Source organism: Bidens hawaiensis, unplaced genomic scaffold (assembly GCF_021521415.1).
Source record: "Bidens hawaiensis isolate Kalapana, Puna unplaced genomic scaffold, B.hawaiensis_p1.1 tig00020918_1, whole genome shotgun sequence".
Lineage (NCBI taxonomy): Eukaryota > Viridiplantae > Streptophyta > Magnoliopsida > Asterales > Asteraceae > Bidens > Bidens hawaiensis.
Genome location: NW_027493229.1, coordinates 113,414 through 137,463, shown reverse-complemented (window position 1 = coordinate 137,463; position 24,050 = coordinate 113,414). Strand labels below are relative to the sequence as shown.

Genomic DNA, 24,050 nt, shown 5'->3' with positions numbered 1-24,050 from the left:
TATATGCAAAAATAAAAAAAATCGATATAGTACATATGTGCATTAATGTTGTATTACATATTGTATATTACATATATACAAGCAATAGTGTTGTATTTGCATATATTCACTAGTGTGTATTGTATAATGAAAATGTGTTGTATTATATACAAAAAACCCCTATTGTATATATACAATGCACACTATTGCATATATGCATTACATCGACAACAATATCAACTTATTAGAAGGATGAAAGAAAAAAATTACAAAATATTTAAAAGAAAGTTAAAAGTAATTTTTTATTAGTTCGTTAGTTCACTCTTTAATATGAGTTCTCTCTAGATCTCACCCATTTGAGTTGTGAAAACCCTATGTAACATTGTTTTTTTTTGCACACGTAATATATGCTGTAACATTTAATACAAAACATCGAAAAATAAAAAAAAATATTTTGCTATTTTTTAAACATTTTTTACAAATTTTTATATATGTTTTCAGGAGAGAGAGAAAGTTATATATATATTTACATTTTTTATTAAATTTAATTGTGGACCACAATATTTAAACTTTAATTAAAACATGTGGTTGAGAATGAGTTTCTAGAGTTTTTACAACTCAATTGGGTTTTATAACCTAACCCTATATATATATATATATATATATATATATATATATATATATATATATATATATATATATATATATGCATGTGTGTGTTTACTGATTTTTATTGTATTACTTTAGTTATGCATTATTTGACATGGATGGGAATCAAGTTCCTCATGAACTAGTCTTGGAGGTCGGGAAAACATATGAGAGCATATTACAAGAGGTATATTTTTTATGTTTCCACGTTGTAATTGATAAATAGACACACTACTTCACTAGGTTTTTATTATTCTAACGAGAGAATATAAGTTTTTATCTTTCTTTCTTGTTGGTCTCTCTCTCTATCATATGCATACTGTTAGGCCCTATTTTGTATATTTAAAGTTTTTTTGTATTGTTTACGTATGTACGTTGTCATCTTTATATTTAATCATATATTTGGGCCTAAGGTCATATGTAAATAAAACCCATTTGGGCCCAAGTTGATATTACATGTGCATGAGGCTTGCACTATAAATAGTGCAAGACACTCATGCACACACAACCTTTTTGAAAATCTATCTTATCCTTATTCTACCAACTACAACTTTCTCTCTACCTTCTTAACTGAAAATAATCAAACTCAAACAAGATCCGAGATCTCGGTTCTTCTAGTTTGACTTCCGCTAGTACTAGTGAGATTGATCCAAGGATAGTTGTTGTTAGATCCGGTTCGAGACTTACAATTGATATTAGAGCGGGTTTGAATCAACTGATTCAACTTTGTTTTTGATATTCGGGTTCTATTTCCGTGATTACTCGCACCGAGACGCTAATTTCTTGAAGACCCGTTGAAGTTTAGAAAATAAAATTTGAAGATATTTGAAATAAAGTTGGAAATAATTGTGCTAGAAGTTCGTCTTTGTAGATCCGGTGTTTCGGGACCGTTCCGCCATGCGCCAAAATTCCGTGGAGCCTGGGGTTCTTCTCCGGCGATGATTCTAGAGATTGGAGATGTACAATCAAACTTTGATATTCAGTTTGGTGAGTGTCGGCTATCTCTGATTGTTGCAATTGTGGGATGAAGACAGTGGTTGTCGTTTTGGAGGCCGGAAATTGGGTTCCGGTGACTGCTAATACGTAATTGGTTTTTCCGGCGGGGTTAACCTCAGACAACCAAGTCTTGGTGAAGGAGGTGGCTATAGAAGAAGATCTATCTGATTATATTTACAATACATGTCAATAATAGCAGCACCCACCTAACATTATTCGTATGGTAACCGAGTTTACAGACAATGGCGTGTATTGAAGCTCAGAAAGAACGGGCGTGTGATGGCGACTTGGCACAGGTGGAGAGAAGGGTTACGAAGGTGATGAGGTTGGGTTAAACTCTGGCGAGTCGCATGTGGTTGTGAATGGCGGTGGCTGCGGCGGTATGATGAAGACGATCGCTAGTGGTTGGTACATTTCCAGCCTTAGATCCAACATCAAATCATCATCCCCACGTTAGAATAATACCGCGATTGCATTACTATACCAATCGATTCCAGAAAATATGGTATTGCAAATTGCTAATTGTACTTCGGCCAAAGAAATTTGGGACGCATTAAAGGTTCGACATGTTGGAGTTGACAGAGTTAAAGAAGCGCGTTTAGAATCACTCGAGTCAGATTTTGAGTCTCTAAGAATGAGTGTTGGTGAGTCGCTTGATGTTTATGCCGGAAAAATTAGTGAGATTGCATCACAAGCAAGCAATCTTGGGCATACAATGAATGACAAGAAACTGGTCCGAAAACTACTCAATTCGGTGCCAGAAAAGTTCATTCAGATTGTTGCTAGCGATCGAGCAGTTTGTTGATCTTGGTGCAATGCCATTCCAAGAAGCCGTTGGAAGATTGAAGGCTTTCGAGGAACGCACCAAGAAGAAAATCAAGGAGGAAGACATGCATGACAAGCTCTTATTCTCCAAAGAGGACGAAATAAAGAAAGCCAATGACCATAAATGTGAGCGTTGTGGTCACGAAAGTTTGAAGCAGGAAAACAACGGACATGGTCAAGGCAAAAATTGGGGGTCATGGAAAAATAAAGGTGGGAAGCATGGTAATCGAAACAAAGATCACATAAGATGCTTCAATTGTAATGAACTTGGACATTTCAAACATGAATGTCCAAAAGGGGAGAAAAGTGTGGAATCAAACCTGATTCGGGAGGAAGATGACGAACCAACGCTACTGTGATGGCAACCGGATCTTGAAGAATCGAAGACCTCACTTAAACGAAGTTTAGTTTAAGGGGGAGTATTAGTGTATAAACTAAACTTATTAATATTTATATTAAGTATAGGGGTCTGTTTGTAATTATTGTATTTACTAGGGTTAATGTGTAATTATTAGGTCTATAAATTGGGTTGATGTTAGACATATTTATTAACGTATTTCCATATTAACAAGCATATTTCAGTGTTTTAATTCAAGAATTCTTTGTGCATCTTGATCTTATATAATACAATTGAATTGTCAATTGGGATTTGTTCTTTGAATGATTGCTAACAAAATATATTCGAAGAAAGTGTTTCCGAATCAACTAGTAGTTCGATCGTTTTGACCCTTTTTCTACTTCTAATTGCACGTATTGCGATATTGTGTAATTTCACTAATTTGATGTATTTACAGGAAGAGTTGTTTCCTGGTGGGCATGGAATTATGGTCCAGGGTTACGAGCCTGTTATAAACTCACTTGCGAAAGGCCTAGATATCCGCTTGGGTCACAAGTAAGTTGTTAACAATAAGATGAGGCTAAATGTACCCCTTATGTACTATGAGTCTATGAACACATCCCTATGAGGGTCGGGTACGTTTAGCCAACATTGTCCGTCATATTGTTCTGTAGCCATTCGTCTTACATGTATTGTTTGGTTTGCCAAAGGGTAAAGACAATCAACAGGTGCACGAATAGTGTGAAGGTAACCGTTGAAAATGGTAAAACATTTGTTGCAGATGCAGCCGTAGTGGCAGTCCCGGTTGGTGTTTTGAAATCAAAAACCATCAATTTTGAACCAAGATTACCTGAATGGAAGGAAGAAGCCATATCTAACACTGGAATTGGAGTAGCGAACAAGATAGTTTTGCGTTTTGAGAGTGTGTTTTGGCCGGATGTCGAGTTTTTAGGAATGGTTGCGGATACCCCCTATGGATGTAGTTACTTTGTTAATCTTCACAAGGCCACAGGGCATGCGGCGCTTGTTTACATGTCAGCTGGACAACTCGCAAAAGACACTGAGAAAATGTCGGATGAGGCTGCGGCTGGTCTTGCTTTTATACAGCTTAAAAAAATTGTCCCTCATGCTTCCGACCCGGTAACAATCTATTTGAAAAAAGGTTTTGTTTTAGTAGGGTTTATATAATCTGTCATTTTAGCATCTTTAACATATATAGAATTTGTCAGAGTTACATAATCTGTCAAACATGTATTATGATTATTTAACCTTTTCTAACTTCCAACATTTTAAACACTATTTGAGTATTTTCTACTACTTTTCATCACATATTTCAAAAAAAAATAAAAAAAATCTTGTTGTTTTGCTGATTTTTCAATATTAATCTAATCATCCTTACTCAGCATCACATCACTACAATTCCAAAACACGCATTCAAACGATCTGAAGTTTTTCTAATTACTTGACGTTTTCTTTTATGCAGATTCAGTATCTAGTTACTCGTTGGGGGAGTGATGTGAATTCACTAGGTTCATATAGCTATGCTAAAGTAGCCAACCCCCATGACATATGTGAGAAGCTAAGGATGTCTGTTCATAACTTATTTTTTGCGGGCGAAGCAACAAAAGATGACCACCAAGGGATGGTGCATGGGGCGTACTCAAGCGGAGTAATGGCTGCACATGATTGTAGACTACAAGTTCTAAAACATTATGGGGAGTCGGATCATTTCGAGCCCCTTGTGGACGAGGATGCCATTGCTTCTATGCCATTGATGATTTCGCGATCTTATGAAAATGAGAATAAAAAAGAAGCTCTCATTTAAGTTATATTAGGTTTAGTAAATAAAATGGTTGTTGAATATTGGACTAAATATATAGTCTAGCAATGGTAAAACTATTATATGGTTATTTTTAAATAACCTAGCTCTTGTTTAATAAATGTTTTAAGGGACCGGTTGTGCTCATTAAGAGAATCTGAGATGAAATATGGGATTGAAACTTGCTTCAAGTTGGTATAGGTTATTGGAGTGATGCAATCGATTGACTTATTTTCGAACACTGGTCTCTTAAAATTCAATGAACTATAAATTTAACGCTAATGGAACTCTTCAACGATAAAGGCTCGACCTATGGTAAATGGCAAGTGCCAGCAAGTTGGTATAGACTATGAGGAAACATTTAGTCCCATTGTTAAACCAGTTTAGCGATATAATGCTCTGACTTAAAATAATGGCAAATGTCAGCAAGTTGATATCGACCTTGAGTAAACGTCTAGTCCCATTGTTAAACTTGCCACTATTCATACGGTTCTTAGAGCATCCACAACGCTATAACTTCACAAACAGCCATATCAACGGCATATTAGATTGTAAACGCTACTTAAAAACCCCCCACTTTCTTTCATAGTATCAAAGCTTCACAAACCCTATTTAAAAATATTATATTTGCATACGTAATATGTATACATATATGTATGTGAGAGAGAGATGTGGCCCCACCTTTTTTTTTTTGCCATATAAGGCCCATGGACCGGCCCTTCCCCACAAAATTCCCTCCACAACGCATGCCCACCTCCCCCATCTGTGCGCCAAACCACCCTCATAAGTCATAAGGCAGCGCTGTATACTTGTATGTGCTCTTAGCCTAGCATATTCTTATGGTGGTGGTGGGGTGGGTTAGGCAGCTTCATCTATTGCTTCCATATGTTGCTGATGGATCAGCCAAGAGGGAGAAAGAGAGAGATCAACAGAGAAAGATTTACACCGTTACACGACCACACGACCACATGGGATGACAATTGTGATGAAAAGAATAACATAATAAATAAACAAAATAAAAAAATAACATATACCGTTTAGTTAACGTTGACAATAGACGAAGTTAATGATTTAGACGTAACCATCAAAACTCGCAAAATTCGAAGTCTGTAATTGCAATTTGTAGAAATGAAAATTAACCCCACCCGACCCGAAAAGTAGCTTTCCCCATAATAATAATAAATTAATAATAATATTCTTTCTACCCTCAAATGCTCGTTCTCTCTGCGTAATAAGGTCTTGGTCTTCGCATTTGAAGGTGTGCTGCAGCCAAACAAAACACGATGTCTTCTCGACAAGCAGCCAGATTCGTCGCTAATCTCTCATCAAAACTTAAATCTTCAAACTCAATCTCGCAGTCGCGTTCGTTCGCCACTGCTCCGCCGCCACCGGCGGTCTTCGTTGACAAAAACACACGTGTCATATGCCAAGGAATCACAGGAAAGAACGGCACCTTCCACACCGAACAAGCAATTGAATACGGCACTAAAATGGTATATATATATATACACACGTTTGTATATGTCACTGTATATACCTGATTTGATTTACTATACGTTGACGTTTTGATTGCGAATTGATGTCGTTTGGTTGGATCTAGGGTTTGGATTGTTTTGTGATCTGTAATATGATTGTTTAATTTTGTATTGTTTATTATGAAAATAAGACTCAGTTTTGTCCTAAAGTTGACATAGGCACATTGATTAGTGGGAATGTAATACTATGCACTCAATCTCGGTGGTATCTCGGTTATCAGTCCTCATGTGAAATATCGGTGATATTGACCGATATTTTACCAATATTCCCGATATCAGTGTTTTAAATCTTAATTTTCAATTTTTAGTGTTTAATGTTGGTGTTTCGAGTCTTAATCAATTCCAACTTGCTACAATTGTTAGTGTTGCAAAGGGTTAATTTGTTAATTGTAGGAAAATATACTGAATTGTTAGTGTTAAAGTGCTATATATATAAATTCTGCATGATATTAAAATTACCGATATCTCACCGCAATAACCAATATCTCGAATATCGGTCCTCGACCGATATCCGATATTTTTCCGCATTAACTGCTTAGAATGTGAATGAACCGAACCGAAAAACCGTTAACCTTTTATCGGACAAGCGAATGGTTCACGAGTTGCTAACCGGACAAAGCTTCTTGTACGGGTTTGTTCATTAAGGAAATGAACACAAGCAATGTTTTGTTTGATTTGGCTAACTGATATGGTTAGTGACAACGGTTAACCGGTATGGCTAACCTTTATGCTTTGTGGTGGTGTTTTTTTTAACATTTGTATTCATATGGTAGTTTTACATATAAATTTATCACATAATACGCATATAAGTTATAATGCGCATATAAGTTTTTGTTTTTAGTTAATAATTTTGCTTAAAATCTATATGATAGGATTAGAAAAGTTATTAAAAACCTTTAATGAACAAACAGACATTAAGGAACATAAACGGACGTAAACTACGCATTATCGGACGTTTAAGAACACAATTGAACGGGCATCGCCTCTATTCGTGTTCGTTCATTTAGTTAATCGAACGAAATTTCTTGTTCATGTTTGCTCATTTATTAAACAGAACTTCCCATCGAACGTTTGGTTCGTTTACAGCACTATTGGTTAGTAACTAGAAAACTTGTGAACCAAAAACCTCCAACCTGTATTCTTTATAAAATGTTGCACATGTTTATAACAATCGACAAAATTTGTGGACTTTAAGACTTTATTTTGTAATGGGCTATTATGACCTAGCAAATGTGTATTAATGAAAATCAATGCTGATTTTTGAAATTCGTTCATGGGATATGTGGTTTGCAAGGGCTGAACAGCATTATTTCATGTTTTGATCTTTTGCAGGTTGGTGGGGTTACCCCAAAGAAGGGTGGAACAGAACATTTGGGACTGCCAGTTTTCAACTCGGTTGCAGAAGCAAAAGCTGAAACCAAGGCCAATGCATCTGTAATTTATGTACCTCCACCGTTTGCTGCAGCAGCAATCATGGAGGGGTTGGAGGCTGAGCTGGATTTAATCGTTTGCATTACAGAAGGAATACCACAACATGATATGGTAACCTGCATTCCTCTCATCATACTTTTTCAAACTGTTTGTTAAGAGTATGTTTAGTTTTTGTACATTCTGTGTGCATTTACTTGTGCTTTTACTTTAAAACTGATATTAACTCTTTATCCCTTCAAAACCATACGCATACAGGTTAAAGTAAAGGCTGCTCTTCTTCAACAGTCAAAAACTCGTTTAATTGGTCCCAACTGCCCTGGTATTATTAAGCCTGGAGAATGCAAGATTGGAATTATGCCTGGTTATATCCACAAACCGGGACGCATTGGTATTGTGTCTCGGTCTGGCACGCTAACTTATGAAGCGGTAGGATATGTTGTTTTTATATATAAAAACATCTTATGTAATCTTCTTGAACGACTTGTTTTTATTGTGTTACAGGTGTACCAAACAACTGTTGTCGGATTAGGTCAATTCACTTGTGTAGGCATCGGTGGGGACCCTTTTAACGGGACCAACTTTGTTGTCTGCATGCAAAAGTTCATTGCTGATCCCCAAACAGAAGGTAACTGGTTAAAGATTGAATTGATATTTTAACGCGTAAATATCTGTTCTGCTTGCAATATTTAAATTATTTTGGTTTATAATTTGAAACTAGATGCTTATGTGCTATATGCATTTTCAGGTATTGTTCTGATTGGTGAGATTGGTGGTACTGCAGAAGAAGATGCGGCTGCCCTCATAAAGGTCAGATTTTGTATACTGTTTTGGGGTCTTTTACAAAATACCAGGATCAATTTTAAATACCAGGATGTTTTTTTATTTCTTGTACTAATTTTGTCATGTGAGAGTCCTATGGCATGATAACATCAAAAAAATTTCATTAGTGTGTGCTTGATAATAATGTGTTGCTTGTGATAAGGTTTAGTTGAAGTAATTGTGGTACAAGTTTCTTATGATCCCAGTGTTTTATAATACGATACCAGGAAAGCGGGACTGAAAAGCCTATTGTTGGTTTCATTGCTGGACTCACTGCTCCACCTGGTCGCCGTATGGGCCATGCTGGAGGTAATCAGTTTGTTATAATATTGCCTTTGTGATTATGCTGCATCAACGATTGACGGGTATACCTTTTTATGCTTTGTGGCTCATTTAATCTCTGCTTGAATTTGCAGCTATTGTATCTGGTGGAAAGGGTACCGCACAGGACAAAATAAAGACCCTCAAGGAAGCTGGTGTAACGGTTGTGGAGTCCCCAGCAAAGATAGGATCTGCAATGTTTGAGGTGTTTAAACAGAGGGGTCTCGTGTGATTTTTACATTTCGTATCAAATACGCGTTTTCAGTTCTCACAATAACAAAGATAAAAACATTCAGGCGAGTTTTAAATGATTTAAATTATCAACCTTTTGAGCATTTTTAGCAGTCTTTTGTTTGTGAAAAAGCCAAGTGTCATGCCATGGCATTGTTTCTTTAGTTTTGCAAATGCAAAGTTGGAAAATGTAGAGGCATCTGAAATTTGGATTATTGATTATGATCGATTGAGTTTAATGGACGGAACCTTTTTGTGTGCATCTCTTTCTACAAAACGAGTTAAAATTTCTTTATAGATCTATCATTCTAGCATTCTTTTTTTTTTTTTTTAATAAATACATTGATCAACCAAATATTCAATATCTGTAGACATGGTAAGCTTTGGCGGTTTAATTGTATAAAGTAATCAGCTGGAGGCTGATGGTCCTCTTTGGCCTGGCAAACTAGATAGGTTGGGCTGGCTCAGGTCATGGGTGGAAACAAGTTCAGGTCTTATGGGTTTTTAGCAATATGAGCTGTGGTCAGAACGGGTTGTTTTAAAAATGCATCGATTTACCCAAAATAGATTTTGATTGAAATGAGTTGTGTTTTTTTAAGTCCAAATAGGTACCCGCTATATTTTCTTATGGTGACTCGTGGCGGCAGTGGTGTTAGAGACTATGACATGATGTTGGAGGTGGAGGCGATGGAAGCTGCAAAATCATAGAAAATCTGCTTCTTATCGTAGAAAAAAAAATGTGAGTTGCGACGGTATAAATACATGAATTTGGCTAGAATCGAAGGTATTGACACTAAATAAAAATATATCTCCAACTATAAAACCATAAAACAAAATAAAAATACCTAAAACACAATTAAAATAATTATAATAATGTGTGCCGGCAAGAGCTCACTTGCGGCACCAACTCTCTTATTTATTTTGTATAAATAATAATAATAATAATAATAATAATAATAATAATAATAATAATAATATATAATTTAGGCTACACCTTTATTGAAATGAGAATTATGCCGAAGTACGCTTGTGTTAGGTTCAAATACACGGTCTTATAAATATAGGAAATTGTAGAAAAGGTATCAGATGGACTCCATTTGAATTCAACCCTCAACCTCTATCAATATAATTTCTGAAACCCGACTTGTCTTTGGATAATATTGAGTGATCGTTTCGTTTAGTCATAATATAAGGACTAAGCATGCAAACTACTGAAACCCAAATCAAATCACCCCCACACAAGGCAATCCTTCTATGGGCAAACAGGGCCGCGGCCTCACGATATTTTTTGTTTAACAGTGTATCTTTATTGGGAAAAAAAGTTATATGTATTGAGTTCGGTCGAGCCACAGTATTTGAGCCCAGCCTGCCTTTGAAATATTTTTAAAAATAAAGTTCATTTAAAGCCGAAAACAAAAAACCATTTACCAAATAAACGTAAAGATAACAAAGGCTAAGAAATAAAGCCCATAAGCCCAATTGCTCAAGCCCAAATGAATTTTTTTTTAACATCAAGCCTACTAGCCAAGCCCAAAACTGAACCCGAACATCATCTGTAATCTGTTGATCGAATGCAACAAACGATTAGGTTAATTTGTTAATTATGGAATGAGGTGGATTCAATTTTTTATAAAAACTCACAGGAGACTGTTTTGGTATCAAAACTCACGGGTCAGACAAACTTCTTTTGAAATCTCACAGGTCAGACTGATTTCCTTTGAAATCTCATGGGTGGGGGTCAGCATCTTTACACGTGTCACTCTTTCATTGGGGGACGAAAATCATCGACGGGAAATCAAATGTCACGATGGAGATAGATTTCGATGGATTATTAATGGAAATTTTGAAACTTGTGGTCTATTTTGAGACTCTCTCTCCTCAAATGACCTATTTCAAGAATTTTCCCAATAAAATATGGTAAACTAGCAAACGCAGTGTGATGTCAATATCATCTCTCTCCTCTCTCTTGCTTTCTTATCCATAACCAATTCAAACAAAGAAACCATTTTGGCTTTTTTTGATGGCCAAAAAATTTGCATTGATAAGTCTCTTTCATAAAATCATGGTGTACTTTCGTGCATAAGTGAGATGAGATGCTTTTTTAGTTTTTACTCCTAAAAAAGACATCAAAACCATGAACATGATAACGAAGTATGAAGCTATGGTTTTGGCTCAAGGTAAGAATGCATAGTTTCGTAAGAGGTCTAACAATAGATTTGGGTCTTTGGATCAAAGTAGTTGATGGTTTAGATGAACAGTGTGCTAAAAAAATGTATAGTGTCCTATTTACATGGTATATTGCTATATTTGCATGGTATGCTTTATTTTAAGCCTTCTTACACTTCCTACAAAACAATAATTTCTTATTTAAATAGGAACCAATGAGTATTTGTTTTTATTATCCATCTTTATTAGAGCATTCTCATCCCACCCCCTATCTCTAAATCAAGAATTACACTAAAACTCACTTTATTTTTTCTCTCAATTTCAATTGAATAATATTTTTTATACCTTTTATCATTACATTTTCTCTTTACTTCACTCACAACCACTTTCAAAATATATTAAAAAATTATAGGGGATGAACAGTAACTTTTCAAATATACAGAAAAATCACTACTTTTTCTAAAATATAAAAATTCTTCACTCACAACACCCTGAATCACTCTCTAAATTATAAAAACATCCCTCACATAATATAAGGGGTTGGATGAGAATGCTCTTAGACCATTGCAAATCAACTTTGCCCTTACTAGGGGCACAACTTTTAGGGGCACGTGGGACCTTTCCCCCTCCCTGTATTTGTTTTTTCAATAGTGTAAATTTACACGTTTCGTCATAACATTTTTTATGTGTTGGGTCTGCCCCCTCCCCCCCCAACACCCACACACACACAATATAAAAGTTCAAGCTTCGCCACCGGTCCTTACCCAGTTTTTAAATAACAAGACAAACCTGCTCAATGTGCTTATGCTTGTAACTTTGATTTGGGTTGGGCCCACTTTTGTTCATCTCTACAAAATCAGTTTTCTTACAGATGAATGCAAGTAATGGGTTGGTTTGTTCTTTCGGTGTCTATGTCATTATGTTTACGCCTTCATTGTGGATGCTCTTATGTTGCGGGTTTTTCACTCGTCTACATGTATGATACTGTAGATTTTTCCCTACTAAAGGCATTTGGAGGATTAAAGAGATTGACGAAGAAGTGAAGAGTTCAATAAAGAAAATTGTTAGTAAACAAGTAGCAGCAATGAAAAAAAGGAAGATTTATTGGGAATATTGAAAAAGAAATCAAGAAACAAGGGAGTAAAAGTTTTGGACTTAACATTGAAGAAATCATTGAAGAGTGCAAACTCTTCTACAATGCAGATACTTGGATTAATTAACAACCTAAACCAATAACAATTTACATGCAAATATTAATTAATAATTAAACTTTATTGTTTACATATTAATATGATCTTGAATGAATGAGGTACTTAGGTTATACCCACTAGGTGTATCAATGCGAACGTCGTAAAGAAATTAAAATAGGAACTATAACATTATCATCCAAGTGCCATCATATGTGGCACATGATGCTTTTACATTATGACAAAAATACATGGGGTAATGATGTGAATGAGTTCAACCCACAAAGATTTTTGGAAGGCATGTTAAAGACGACCAATGGACAAGTTTCCTATTTTCCCTTTGGAGGTGGGCCGCGTATATGTGTCGGGCAAAATTTTGCTGTGTTGGAAGTAAAACTGGCACTTGTTTTGATTCTAAGACGTTTTTTTTCCTTTTATATATCTCCATCATACTCGCATGCTCCACATATCCTCATCAATTTGCAACCTCGGTTTGGTGTTTATTTGATCTTAAGTGAACTTAATGACTGTTCATGTGGAGAAAGTCAGAAAACTAGTTGAGTGTATTTTTATTCAATAACAGTGTATTATAATAAATAATCAGGCATGTCATATTTAAATTATGTTGTTAGTGTTCACATCTTGTTTAGTTGTTTGAAAGTAATATATTTACTTTGGAATACACCTTGTACAACAAGGTTAATACAAAATTACTTGAAAATGTGGTGGCTTTGAGTCTCATGCTCTAACTCTTAATACATGATGTTAGTTTTGTTACCATACGATTTTGAAAACGTGAAAATATCATGTTTGAGGACAAGCTTAGCAACGTATCATCATGATATACTAAAAGATAAAAATAAAATATTGTAAACTTTATTGGTACTACGTAACTTAAATGTCACACCCCGACTAGCACAATGCGGAAGCGTAAAACGGGAATGTAACAGACACCTCTGATATCAACACATTGTTTATAAAGAAATATTACAAACTAATTTACAATGTATTACATTTCTTTGTTCTATCATTGTTTTACAGTCTAGGTGATACAAACAAAACTAGTTCGTTAACTATACATTCTTACTACTAACGCCTTTGCTTCTATTCACATAGCATCAACCACACACCTCAGGCAAGTAACAGATCACCAAATCATTCCGATTAAGGTACACCTGAAAAGCAGTTTAAAACGGGTCAACTACTAGAGTTGGTGAGTTTCACGAGTTTCAAGAAATCAGTAATGAGTATTCACAAGTCAACACTTGTAATCATGAAATAAGTATGTATGTATGTATGTATGTATGTAAATGATGTATGTGATGTAATTATGCTAAGCTACAGTGAAGCCTGGACTGTTCGTGCTACGTGTCTCCATTTCCCACTCTCAATCAACCACTATGGCCCCTTTCCGCCCACAACATGCCCCGGTAGCTATGTCTAACAATACATAGCTGGTTTGTAAAAATATGGACATGTGCAAACGGGATAATGTCTCAGCAACCGTGCTGGCCCCGCCTGGGTTTGTCAAACCAATAGTACTATTCACAAGCCACTGGCTCGAAGTTAATCACTGTGTTAGTGGGGACTTTCAAGTGTTAGCACTTAGATAATTCACATCATCACATGTTTCAGATAAGTATATAGATATAAGCAAACATGTTTTTCACCCCAAAAGTTCGTAAAACAGTTTAGAAGTGGGGTCATGAAACTCACGGTTTAGTAGATAATCAGTACTATATCAGCTCATGGTTTGTTCGGTCTGCTATCAGTAGCTCCTATGATCAATATTATAATAATATTAATATTTTAATATTATTATAATCTCAACACTAAACTGGGTTGTATAACTAATCTGGGTGTAGCTGGAACGCCCAGAAAGTGGCAATAGGCTTAGGTTGTGATGTTGTTCAATGTCTAATACTTAAAACCGAACTTGGCTCAGATTCCCGTTTTCCTAGCTGGGCCAAGTTGTTCGTTTACGCGTTCAGAAAACAGTTATGGGGAAATAAGCTTGGGTAATTGTATTGGTTAACAAAATGATTAAGTTATAAAGAAAGATCACCTATTAGAGTCCCGGATTAGCCACGGGGCCTGTTTCCGTTTATTCTGTTTGATTTAAGAAGAAACGCGCACAATCCACCCGGATTGTCCAGGTTTCTCATAGAAAAGTTCATTTTCACTTAATTAGTCCAAAAACATGATTTTTGATCACTCTTGGTGTTTTGATATTCCCGCAGGTTCCTTAGTCGCGAACTTGCCGGTTTTTATAAAAACTGAATTTGTTTAATATTCAAATTAGCATAATTAATTAACCGTTAATCATTAAATTATGAAAATTTAACCACTTATCAATTAAAATATGTATATTTTTATAAAAATATTTCTGGAATTTATTTACTGATTTATTAATTTATAAAAATTCATTTTATCAGCTATATTTCGCCTGAAAATCGTCCGTTTACCGCAAACAATTTCCAAAAATTCCAAAAAAATTCCTGAATGCTCAAATCATGTCCCAAATTAACCTGTATCAATTCTAGAATGTAAAAAGCTCGTGCGATATTCTTTTCGGCCCAAATTCGGCTATAAAAATTCACACGAACGCATATAAACAAAACACCTTTAAACTTCTCCAAATGATCCCAAAATTCATATGTGATCAAAATACTTCAAATCTGAGTTCCCAGAAAAATTTTATAATTTTTGAAGTATTTTAGCTATTTTTCCCAAATAAACGTCCCAATTCGGTAATAAATTCGCCAAATATTCTCGGATGGTCGAAAAATTACCAAATTTGAACAGAGACTCAATGACATGGTCCCTGATGTCCCTGAAAAATTTCAAGGCCTAACAATATGCACATCACAACCTTAACCTAAACAGCCCGTAAGCGAGTGTTTCGGCATTACCTTAGCGGGTTTGGCTCGTTTCCGACTTTCTAATCAAGTTTTCAGGTTCTTGTGCTTCTATGCAAGCTAGATACAAGTCCTATATCACAAACCAAGCAATTTTTCATCAACATAACAGCCCTTAACTTAGGGTTTCGGCTAGTGCACAAAAACGAACTTTTGAACCGTAAAAACGCCGTTTCAACCCTTTCATCTGTGTTTATGGCCAAAAAAAAAACTATCAAAACAGGTTCCTTACCATGTGTATGATCAAAACATGTTTATGGACCATTTTTGGGATTTTTACATGGTTAGGAATGATTTTTAGTAATCAAGACATGTTTTTATGGTATTAATCAAGGTTAAACAAGTACAAAAGCTACTTATTTAAGCTCCTTACCTTAGGGTTTGAAGGATTTTTGGAAAATCAGCTTGCAGCTGCTTGGACCTCAACTTTTATAAACCAAAATGAATAACCAAGCTTGTAAAACAAGTTTTATAAAAAGAATGGGAGGTGGGGGTGGGCTGTCCGATCGGAACCCCATGGGCCTCCCCTTTGGGCTGTTTTGGCCCAATAATCTGGTTTCTCAAGCCCAAAAACGAAAAGCCCAGTCCAAATTTAGTTCGGGTTCGGTTTTTGGCCCGAAAAACTTATCGGGTGCGTTAAACAGTGCGAAAACGAGTGTTTTTGGGCTAGTTTTGTGTAAAATTATAAAAACATACTAGATGTTTGTAAAAATCAAAAATACTTTCACGGATCGCTTAAAACATTTCAAATGAGTGTTTGGTAAGTCTTTTTCGGCTTAACGGATGATACAATGCTTGGTTTGTAACTATCTTTCGCGTTTAAATCTATAGCGGGTAGTTAAACGAGCATATTTTCGTTTAACTTGTTTGCTATCAAACTAAGACCATATTTCTAATATTTTAGCATGTATAGATCGTATATCACTTATAGATGCCCCCCCGAGATATCTGGGTCATAACCCGACCCGATCGGTTAATCGTTCGTTTGTTACGCAAAAGGCGTTTATTTGCTTAATCGGTAAATACGTACTGAGGTGTACCTTGTTTTGGCTCAAATGTCACATTAAACTTGATAGGCCGATTTGTAAAGCCGTGATATCGTTAAGATATATTTATTAATGGGTAACAAGACGCGGAGGACATTTGTATGGTTTAATTTGTTGAATCTTTCACGAAGCATATATTAAAGGAGGGATCAATTCAGATTCAGTAAATCAAGGTAAATATATAAAATTCTATTTGGATTTGAGATTACACCAATATACATATAAATAGGGGTGTTAATCGAGCTAACCCGATCAGGTTTCAAGTTAATCGGGTTTTCAAGAAAGAAAAAAAAAACTAAACCACAACCTGACCTACTAAGCTTCGGGTTAATCGGGTTACTCTATATTTTGAGGATAAATAACAAATATTGAAACAACAACCGTAATAAAATTTTAAAAACATATGGATATGAATTACTGATTAAATTCTAAAAACTCACAACTGTTACATGAATCATCAATTTATGATAATGAAAACCAATGCTTAATTTTGAAATTCTTTCATGAGATATGAGGTTTGCAAGGGCTAAACAACATTCTGTCATGTTTTGATCTTTTGCAGGTAGGTGGAGTTATTCCAAAGAAGGTGGAATAGAGCATTTGGTAATAGAGTTAAATAAGTGATAGTCTTGTAATAGCGAAAACACATTTATTCTCAGTTATTCATCAAATGGCACTAGAAAGGAATACACCACAAGATCGAGCACATGCAGGTTTCCCTGCATGTGGCTCTTCCGTGATAACTTCTTTGGATTTGCCGCCTAAGTAATAAAGTTCCTTGCATGTGGCTCGTCCATGATAACTTCTTTGGATTTGCCGCCTAAGTAATAAAGTTTCCCTACATGTGGCTCGTCCGTGATAACTTCTTCGGATTTGCCGCCTAAGTAATAAAGTTAAGTACGTTAAGTAATAAAGTTAAAAAGAGTAGAAAGCAATATCATTAGGTAATTGACTACTAATTTTCTAACCGTGACAATAAATAAGCTTTATAGGATTGAAAACGTGGTATCTAGAAATTAATAGTGGCAAAGTACGCTACTACATAATATAGTATAGTCTATTTGGTATAAGATAATAGAATAAACGAGGTAATGAAATGAACAAGGTAATGGAATTGACAAAGAAGTAAAATGAATCATTACTATTTTATTGTATTGTTTGGTTACCACGCATAAATGAAATTATTTATCACTTTATTATTATTTATTATTACTTTGTTTAAATAGTAAGTTAGAAAAATATTAGTAATCATTAATATTTTTTCTTAGAAAAATTAGTAATGTAAATAAAATATATTTTAACCACTACCACATTTATAAGATCGCGGCCCACGACCGCCCAAGCGTCAAATACTCCTCCGGTGTCCAAAGATGAACAATTTTTTTTAGACCGGGGTTCAGACTCGTCTTTCTTGTTAAGTGAGATTACTGATGTGGTAAAAATAGTTTAATATTATTAACTAAAATTACGCTAATCTAGACACTAAGTAATAAATTCTAGACTCTTAAACTTAACTAAACTACTAATCGCAAGTGAACCGGTCGACTCTAGTACAGCTAAGTAAGTCCGGATATCGAACCCACGAGACTCTATTAATTACGTTTACTAACTAAATTAGACTCAACTACAGACACAACTTATTTATATTTATTTGTCTAAGGGGGTTTTACTAATAAACTAATTTAAACCAATTAAGAAAACTAAACGACTAAACTTAGAACTTGGACTTAATTCAGATGATGATGAACACCTAGGCTAAAATCCCCTAAATTTCAGTTATCAATTAACCGGGAGAATACTTAGTTATGGAACTGAGATCGTAAAATAAAAGCTTAAGAGATAACCCGAACAGGACCCCTGACCCTTCTCAAGAGACACCTATGGGTTTCTAATAATTTTTAACTCACACCAGTATTAAAAATCAAGTTTCCTTACAGTAACCTAATTAATTACAAACTAGTTCATTTATATAAAATCCTACCTTACAGCGCGGAAATCAAAGGCAGCCTAATATATTCAATTAACTCGATAGACAAAGTTAACCAATCAAACCTAGACGGACTCCTTACGAAGAACTAAATCTAGCAATCCTGATCAACAAAGACCTATCAATAACCTAGCACTTTACAGATTTTAGGTTAGCAACACACTTAGGTCTATTTAATTAATAATTATTATTCCTATGATCTTAATGCATATTAATCATAAAATAGTCAAAAACACAAAATAAATGATCTAATAGCAACCTATCATAATGACAAACAATAATCAAGGCAACTATGGAATAATAACAATTAATCAAACAATCCTAAGCATCCATATGCATCAATTTAATATAATTAAACCTTTTACTAGTTCATAAAACCATAACGATAAATAAATCCCAAGTCAAAATCAAACATCAAAATATGTTCATCATACGCCTAGGCAGTCTAGAATGTTTAGCCTAGCATCTTAAATTCAAACAAAACAATAATAAACGAAATCATGGCGAAAATAAATAAGAACGGAAGAATAAAGGCGATAAAACCCGGAGTCTTCATTCTTGAATAATAAGCACTTCGCCGGCTGATTCGTAGCCTTCAAACCCTCGGAAATATCCTCTCTTGAGCTCCCAAATTCGTCCAAAACGACCACGGTATTCAGGTTATGTTTAAGGTTAAGTTTGGAGGTGTTTAAATAGGTTTTTTGGGCCCAAAACAGGTAAAAATCGAAGTTTCTAGACTCTGATCGCCGCTGCGCCGCGCGACGGGGAAGCCTTTTGTGGCCGCGCAGCGCTCCGGCAAAGTGGGAGGGGCCGGTCTAACCGGTCCGATTCAATTCTGATGCGGTCCGGTTCGTTTCCTGATGCTCCGGTTCAATTCTGATGCGGTTCGGTTCAATTCTGATGCTCCGGTTCACCGGTTTGGCTTGTTTTAGCTCATTTTTCGCTCTTTTTAACCACGATAAACCTCCGGAACCTACATTATTCAAATATCTTAGGAAAATACAAATTCTAATAAAAACCGAACAAAAACTAATAAAATATTATATAAAATATACAAGGGATTTATATATATTTAGCATTATATCAATTACCTTGCTTGAACCAGGTTGTATTAACAACTCGTTGTGTGCAAACGAATCAGGTTGCTTCTCCGGCACTGTCTCCTTTTGTGTCGCCGGCATAAGCGAGCCAAAACCGACAGGAAGTTTGGCATCCCTAAAAATTGCATGTATGATACCATGTTGGGGTTGAAATTACAGACGGGGAAGTTTCGATGAGTCAGTTTGGTGGTGTTCGGCTGAGTCGATTGGTTGGTGTTCAGAGTTGAGTGGATGCATATTGCCTAAAACAGAGCATGCATTGAATGGTTGAATGGATACATTTTTAATAGAAGTTTAGTGAGTTAGGTACAACAATCTCAACCGGCGCTATGTGGGAAGCGCCCCCCCCACATCCAAACGCCCCAAGGCAGGCTGGGGGGGGTGTTTCCGACGCTTTGGAGGCATTTTGGGTGGAGAGCGCCTTACTATGCGCAATCTAAGAAACATGTGTAATAAATAATGCCTCTTAATGCTCCTTCAATCATTACCACTTAAAGACACATGAGCTTTATTGTAAAAAACGCTTATGCCCTTTTAACTCACCATAATGCCCCTAGGGATGGTGCATGGGTTATATCCACTTATATACTGTCTCATTATACATTGCCTTAGGGGTTTCTTAATGAGAAAGTTTTGAGTTCAATACCTTGGGGTGTCGAAGAATTGGGACTGTCGAAATCCCGTCACATAAATCAAACTTAAACAGTGGTGATTGATGAATCAAAGGCTTAGCGCGGACCCAAATACCGTTAAAATTCAAAAGAAAATAGTGACAAAGTACACAATATATTAAATTTTCACACTCTAGCCCAATCTATTACTGATAAAAGGATTATCATGTACTCGCCATAGTGATCAACTAGCTTAGCTTTCAAATTTTCAACTTTTAAATACTTTAAAGAAAAATGAAGCCCCTTACGAAGTTTCCATTGTGGATAATAAATTAATAACTCTAGTACGAGGGACTTGAGTGAAAATATTTTTCAATATATATATCTAAGGTCTTTTGAAAGTGGATATATTCGTATTCGAAATGGAAGGTATAAGTGCGAGTACGAGTGAAGTGTGTTGGGGTGTAACATTGGTGGTCTTGGTGGTATACTGGTGGAGATTTTTCAATTGGGTTTGGTTAAGGCCGAAGGCGATAGAGAAGAGTCTTAGAGACCAAGGATTAAAAGGAACTCCTTATAGGTTTCTATATGGTGACACTAAAGATATGATGAAGATGACAAACCAGGCCAAGTTGAAACCTATAAATCTGACCAGTTGCATAGTACCACGTGTCATCCCGTTTATTTATACTTCTGCAAAGACTCATGGTACTCATTATATTTATAATGAACATACATATATATATAATAAGGTGTAGATTATAGTTTGTGTAGTCATGATATATTTATGTTTAATTGATATGTAACATATAGGTAACAACTTTTTTACGTGGTTGGGGCCACAACCTTTGCTGCACATAACGGAACCTGCATTAGTACGAGAGATTTTGGCTAATTATAATCAATTTCAGAAGGCAAGAGATAATCGAGTAAAAAAGATGCTAGTAAAAGGAGTTGCAGGTGCTGAAGGAGGTCGATGGGTTAAACATAGAAAGATCATTAGTCCAGCATTCCATGTTGACAAACTAAAGGTTTGTGTCCTATTTTTCTTGAAATTAAATAATAGATTAAAAGTTCTGACAACTTCACTTATAAAACATGATTAATTTTGATGTTAATTCTTTTTGTAGCATATGTTACCAGCCTTCTACCGTAGTTGTAGTGAGATGATCAATACATTGGAAGGGATAACAAAAGGCAAATCATGTGAAGTTGATGTGTATCCTCATATTCAAAAATTTACCGCTGATGTAATTTCACGTACATCATTTGGTAGTAACTATGAGGAAGGAAGGGAGATATTCGAACTTCAACTAGAACAAGCAAAACTACTTATAAAAGCCATACAATCAGAGTCTATGCCAAGTTTTCAGTGAGTATTTATTTTTGTTATTCATCTTTAATTTATTATACCATTGAAAATTAACTTTGTCCTTACCCAAATTTTAAAGACAGACCGGGGCAATTTATTTGTCGTTAAAACTTTATAAGAACATCTATACTTCTTTGTTTATACCTTGCAAAATCATTTATTTAAGGATGAGGTAATGTGTTGGTTGTTCCATGGGTGTGCATATCATTATGCTTACGTCCCCATTGTAGATGCTCTTATATTGCGGCTTTTTCACTTGTCTACATGTATGATATTGTAGATTGTTCCCTGCAAAAAGCAGGAGGAGGATGAAAGAAATTGACCGAGAAATGAAGTGTTCAATAAATAAGATTATTAATAAACGAGTAACAGCAATGGAATCAAAGGAAGATTTATTGGGAATATTATTGGATTCAAATGAAAAAGAAATCAAGAAACAAAGAAACAAGGGAGTAACAGTTCTGGACTTAGCATTGAAGAAATCATTAAAGAGTGCAAACTATTCTACTTTGCTGGATACGAGACTACTGCGAATTTGCTTGTTTGGACGATGATTTTGTTGGGTCAACACATGAACTGGCAAGATCGTGCTAGAGATGAAGTTTTAAAGGTGTTTGGAGAAAGAAAACCTGATATTGATGGATTAAGTCATTTAAAAGTTGTAAGTTTTTCATACTTGGATTAATTATCAACCTAAACCAATAAAAAATTTAATACACATATCATTTAAACTTGCTTGTTTACAGATTAATAGGATCTTGAATGAGGTACTTAGGTTATATCCACCCGGTGCAGCAACACGACGGATGACCCATGAAGAAACTAAAATAGGAAACATAACATTACCACCCGGGTGCCAGCTTATGTTGCAAGTGATGCTTTTACACTATGACAATGATATATGGGGAAACGATGTGAATGAGTTCAACCCGCACAGATTTTCTGAAGGCGTGTCAAAGGCGACCAAGGGACAAGCTTCCTATTTTCCATTTGGAGGGGGGCCACATATATGTGTTGGGCAAAATTTTGCTATGTTAGAAGTAAAACTAGCACTTGTTTTGATTCTAAGGCGCTTTTTCTTTGAGCTGTCCCCGTCATACTTGCATGCTCCACACCTCATCGTCACCTTACAACCTCAGTTTGGTGCTCGATTGATCTTAAGTGAACTTTAGTGACTATTCATGTGGAGTAAACTAGTAAGTGTGCTTATATTCTAATATGGTGCTATAGTGCTATGTTATAATAATCAGGTGTGCCATATTTAAATTATGTTGTTACAATAAACATCTTGATTAGTTGTTTGAATGTAATATAGTATTTATGGCGACTATGATCTCAAGCTCTAACTCTAGTGCATGATGTTGAGTTTTTTATTCATGTGATTTTTATAGCGTAAAAAAATTATCGTGTGATGATAAAGTTGCAACGTATCATCATGATAGCCTATGGGTGGGACTGGATGGTCGACGGTCCCGCCCGACACCTGTTAGGCCCGAATTTTTTTAATTTTATGTATTTTTATGAAAAACGATACGCATATTTAATATTTAAAATCAATTACATAACAACTAGCTTGGTCTAGTGGTAAAGAGATATAACTCCCAACCATATGGTGTGTGTTCTAGTCTCATCTGAGAAATGTTTAAGCTTATTGTCGTATAAAGGTTTTCACACAACACATATTTAAGCTTATTTTTATACAAAAGTTTTTACACAACCCAAATCATACAAAGTAAGCCAATTTAAAAATTAAATTGTTTAAACCCAACAAAATACTTCTTTTACTTAAGGCCCAAAATATTTTTCGTCTTCGACCCAAATTATTTTTTCAATTCTCGAAGCTGGCCCAATGATATGCTAAAAGATAAAAATATATTGTTAACTTTATTGATATCGCCGAACTTGAACTCAGGAAATTGATTTGTAAAGTCGTGGCATCGTCAAGAAAAACAAATATGTATCTTAGACCATTGTAAAGACATCAAAATTAGTCATGATGTAGTCAAACAACAATGGTTTAGAGATGTTTTTATTGACAATAAACCTTTTCATGTTACGCAATCAAACAAGTAATGATACGACTTTATGCTAACCCGTGACGATTGAGAGATTTTTTGGACTATGAAACTTGAAAGTATAATTTGTGTTGTGTAAAAGATGAACTTATCAATGTTACTAAGGAATGTAATTGAGTGGTTTTATAGATTACAACACCCAAAGGATATGTGTATCTTTAATCGAACAATACGCTGTAATTTGTTGTACCTTTAATGACGCATATACTGGGGGGGGGGGGGCTTAGTAAATCGAGGCAGTCCTTCCACCTCCTTTGTCAATAGTTCATGTCGTCTAAGGTTTCTTTCGCTTTCTCATCAATTCAACAAATCTAGGTAAGCATATAAATTTCTATATAGATTTGAGGTTATACCAATTCACCTAAAAATACAAGATATAAAAGAAGCTAAAGATAACTAAGATAAATTTCAATAAAAAAAAAGGAAAATATTATAACTGATCTCATAATTAGGTATGAGATTATGTGTTTTTAATATGACTTGCAAGATTAGGTATGAGATTATGTGTTTTTAATATGACTTGCAAGATGGGCAGTCATTGAGTACGTCCAATCTCGGAAATTAGTTGATACAATCTTGTTTAGGGTAAAAGTGTGGTGAGAGAATCAACAAGTTGGTCATTCTAGCAATGTGTGTAACCCGTGTAG

General features: G+C 35.3%; 2 protein-coding genes and 1 pseudogene across 3 annotated transcripts in view; all 3 read left to right on the top strand.

Moving 5' to 3' along the window:
* Positions 1 to 4,698, top strand: part of LOC143562177 (polyamine oxidase 2-like) — a 30,690-nt gene extending 25,992 nt beyond the window's left edge. Inside the window, exons 5-10 of the mRNA XM_077050066.1 lie at positions 727 to 814; positions 1,863 to 1,940; positions 2,183 to 2,419; positions 3,243 to 3,340; positions 3,496 to 3,925; positions 4,269 to 4,698. Coding sequence (XP_076906181.1) covers positions 727 to 814; positions 1,863 to 1,940; positions 2,183 to 2,419; positions 3,243 to 3,340; positions 3,496 to 3,925; positions 4,269 to 4,610 — 1,273 coding nt within the window. The 3' untranslated portion in view covers positions 4,611 to 4,698. The remainder of the gene's footprint in view (positions 1 to 726; positions 815 to 1,862; positions 1,941 to 2,182; positions 2,420 to 3,242; positions 3,341 to 3,495; positions 3,926 to 4,268) is intronic.
* A 1,145-nt stretch (positions 4,699 to 5,843) lies between these two features.
* LOC143562175 (succinate--CoA ligase [ADP-forming] subunit alpha-1, mitochondrial-like) lies at positions 5,844 to 9,189 on the top strand. Of its 2 annotated transcripts, XM_077050063.1 has the most exons (7): positions 5,844 to 6,097; positions 7,472 to 7,681; positions 7,826 to 7,996; positions 8,072 to 8,195; positions 8,316 to 8,377; positions 8,617 to 8,698; positions 8,806 to 9,189. In XM_077050063.1, exons 1-7 carry the CDS (start codon positions 5,888 to 5,890, stop codon positions 8,940 to 8,942), a joined length of 996 nt encoding a protein of 331 aa, XP_076906178.1. In that variant the 5' UTR covers positions 5,844 to 5,887; the 3' UTR covers positions 8,943 to 9,189. The 2 variants fall into 2 exon arrangements, with proteins under 2 accessions (XP_076906178.1, XP_076906179.1); XM_077050064.1 differs by lacking the exon at positions 8,806 to 9,189 and having other exon boundaries at positions 8,316 to 8,480; positions 8,565 to 8,692.
* An 11,170-nt stretch (positions 9,190 to 20,359) lies between these two features.
* Positions 20,360 to 22,500, top strand: LOC143562163 (cytochrome P450 CYP72A219-like; annotated as a pseudogene).
* Positions 22,501 to 24,050: the final 1,550 nt, after the last annotated feature.

What these genes read in the sequence shown, in the direction of transcription:
- LOC143562175 (XM_077050063.1), top strand. Translation starts at nt 5,888, where the DNA reads ATGTCTTCTCGACAAGCAGCCAGATTCGTCGCTAATCTCTCATCAAAA. An exon ending in TTGAATACGGCACTAAAATG is followed by an intron (nt 6,098 to 7,471) that starts GTATATATATAT and finishes GATCTTTTGCAG; the next exon opens with GTTGGTGGGGTTACCCCAAA. An exon ending in CCGTATGGGCCATGCTGGAG is followed by an intron (nt 8,699 to 8,805) that starts GTAATCAGTTTG and finishes TTGAATTTGCAG; the next exon opens with CTATTGTATCTGGTGGAAAG.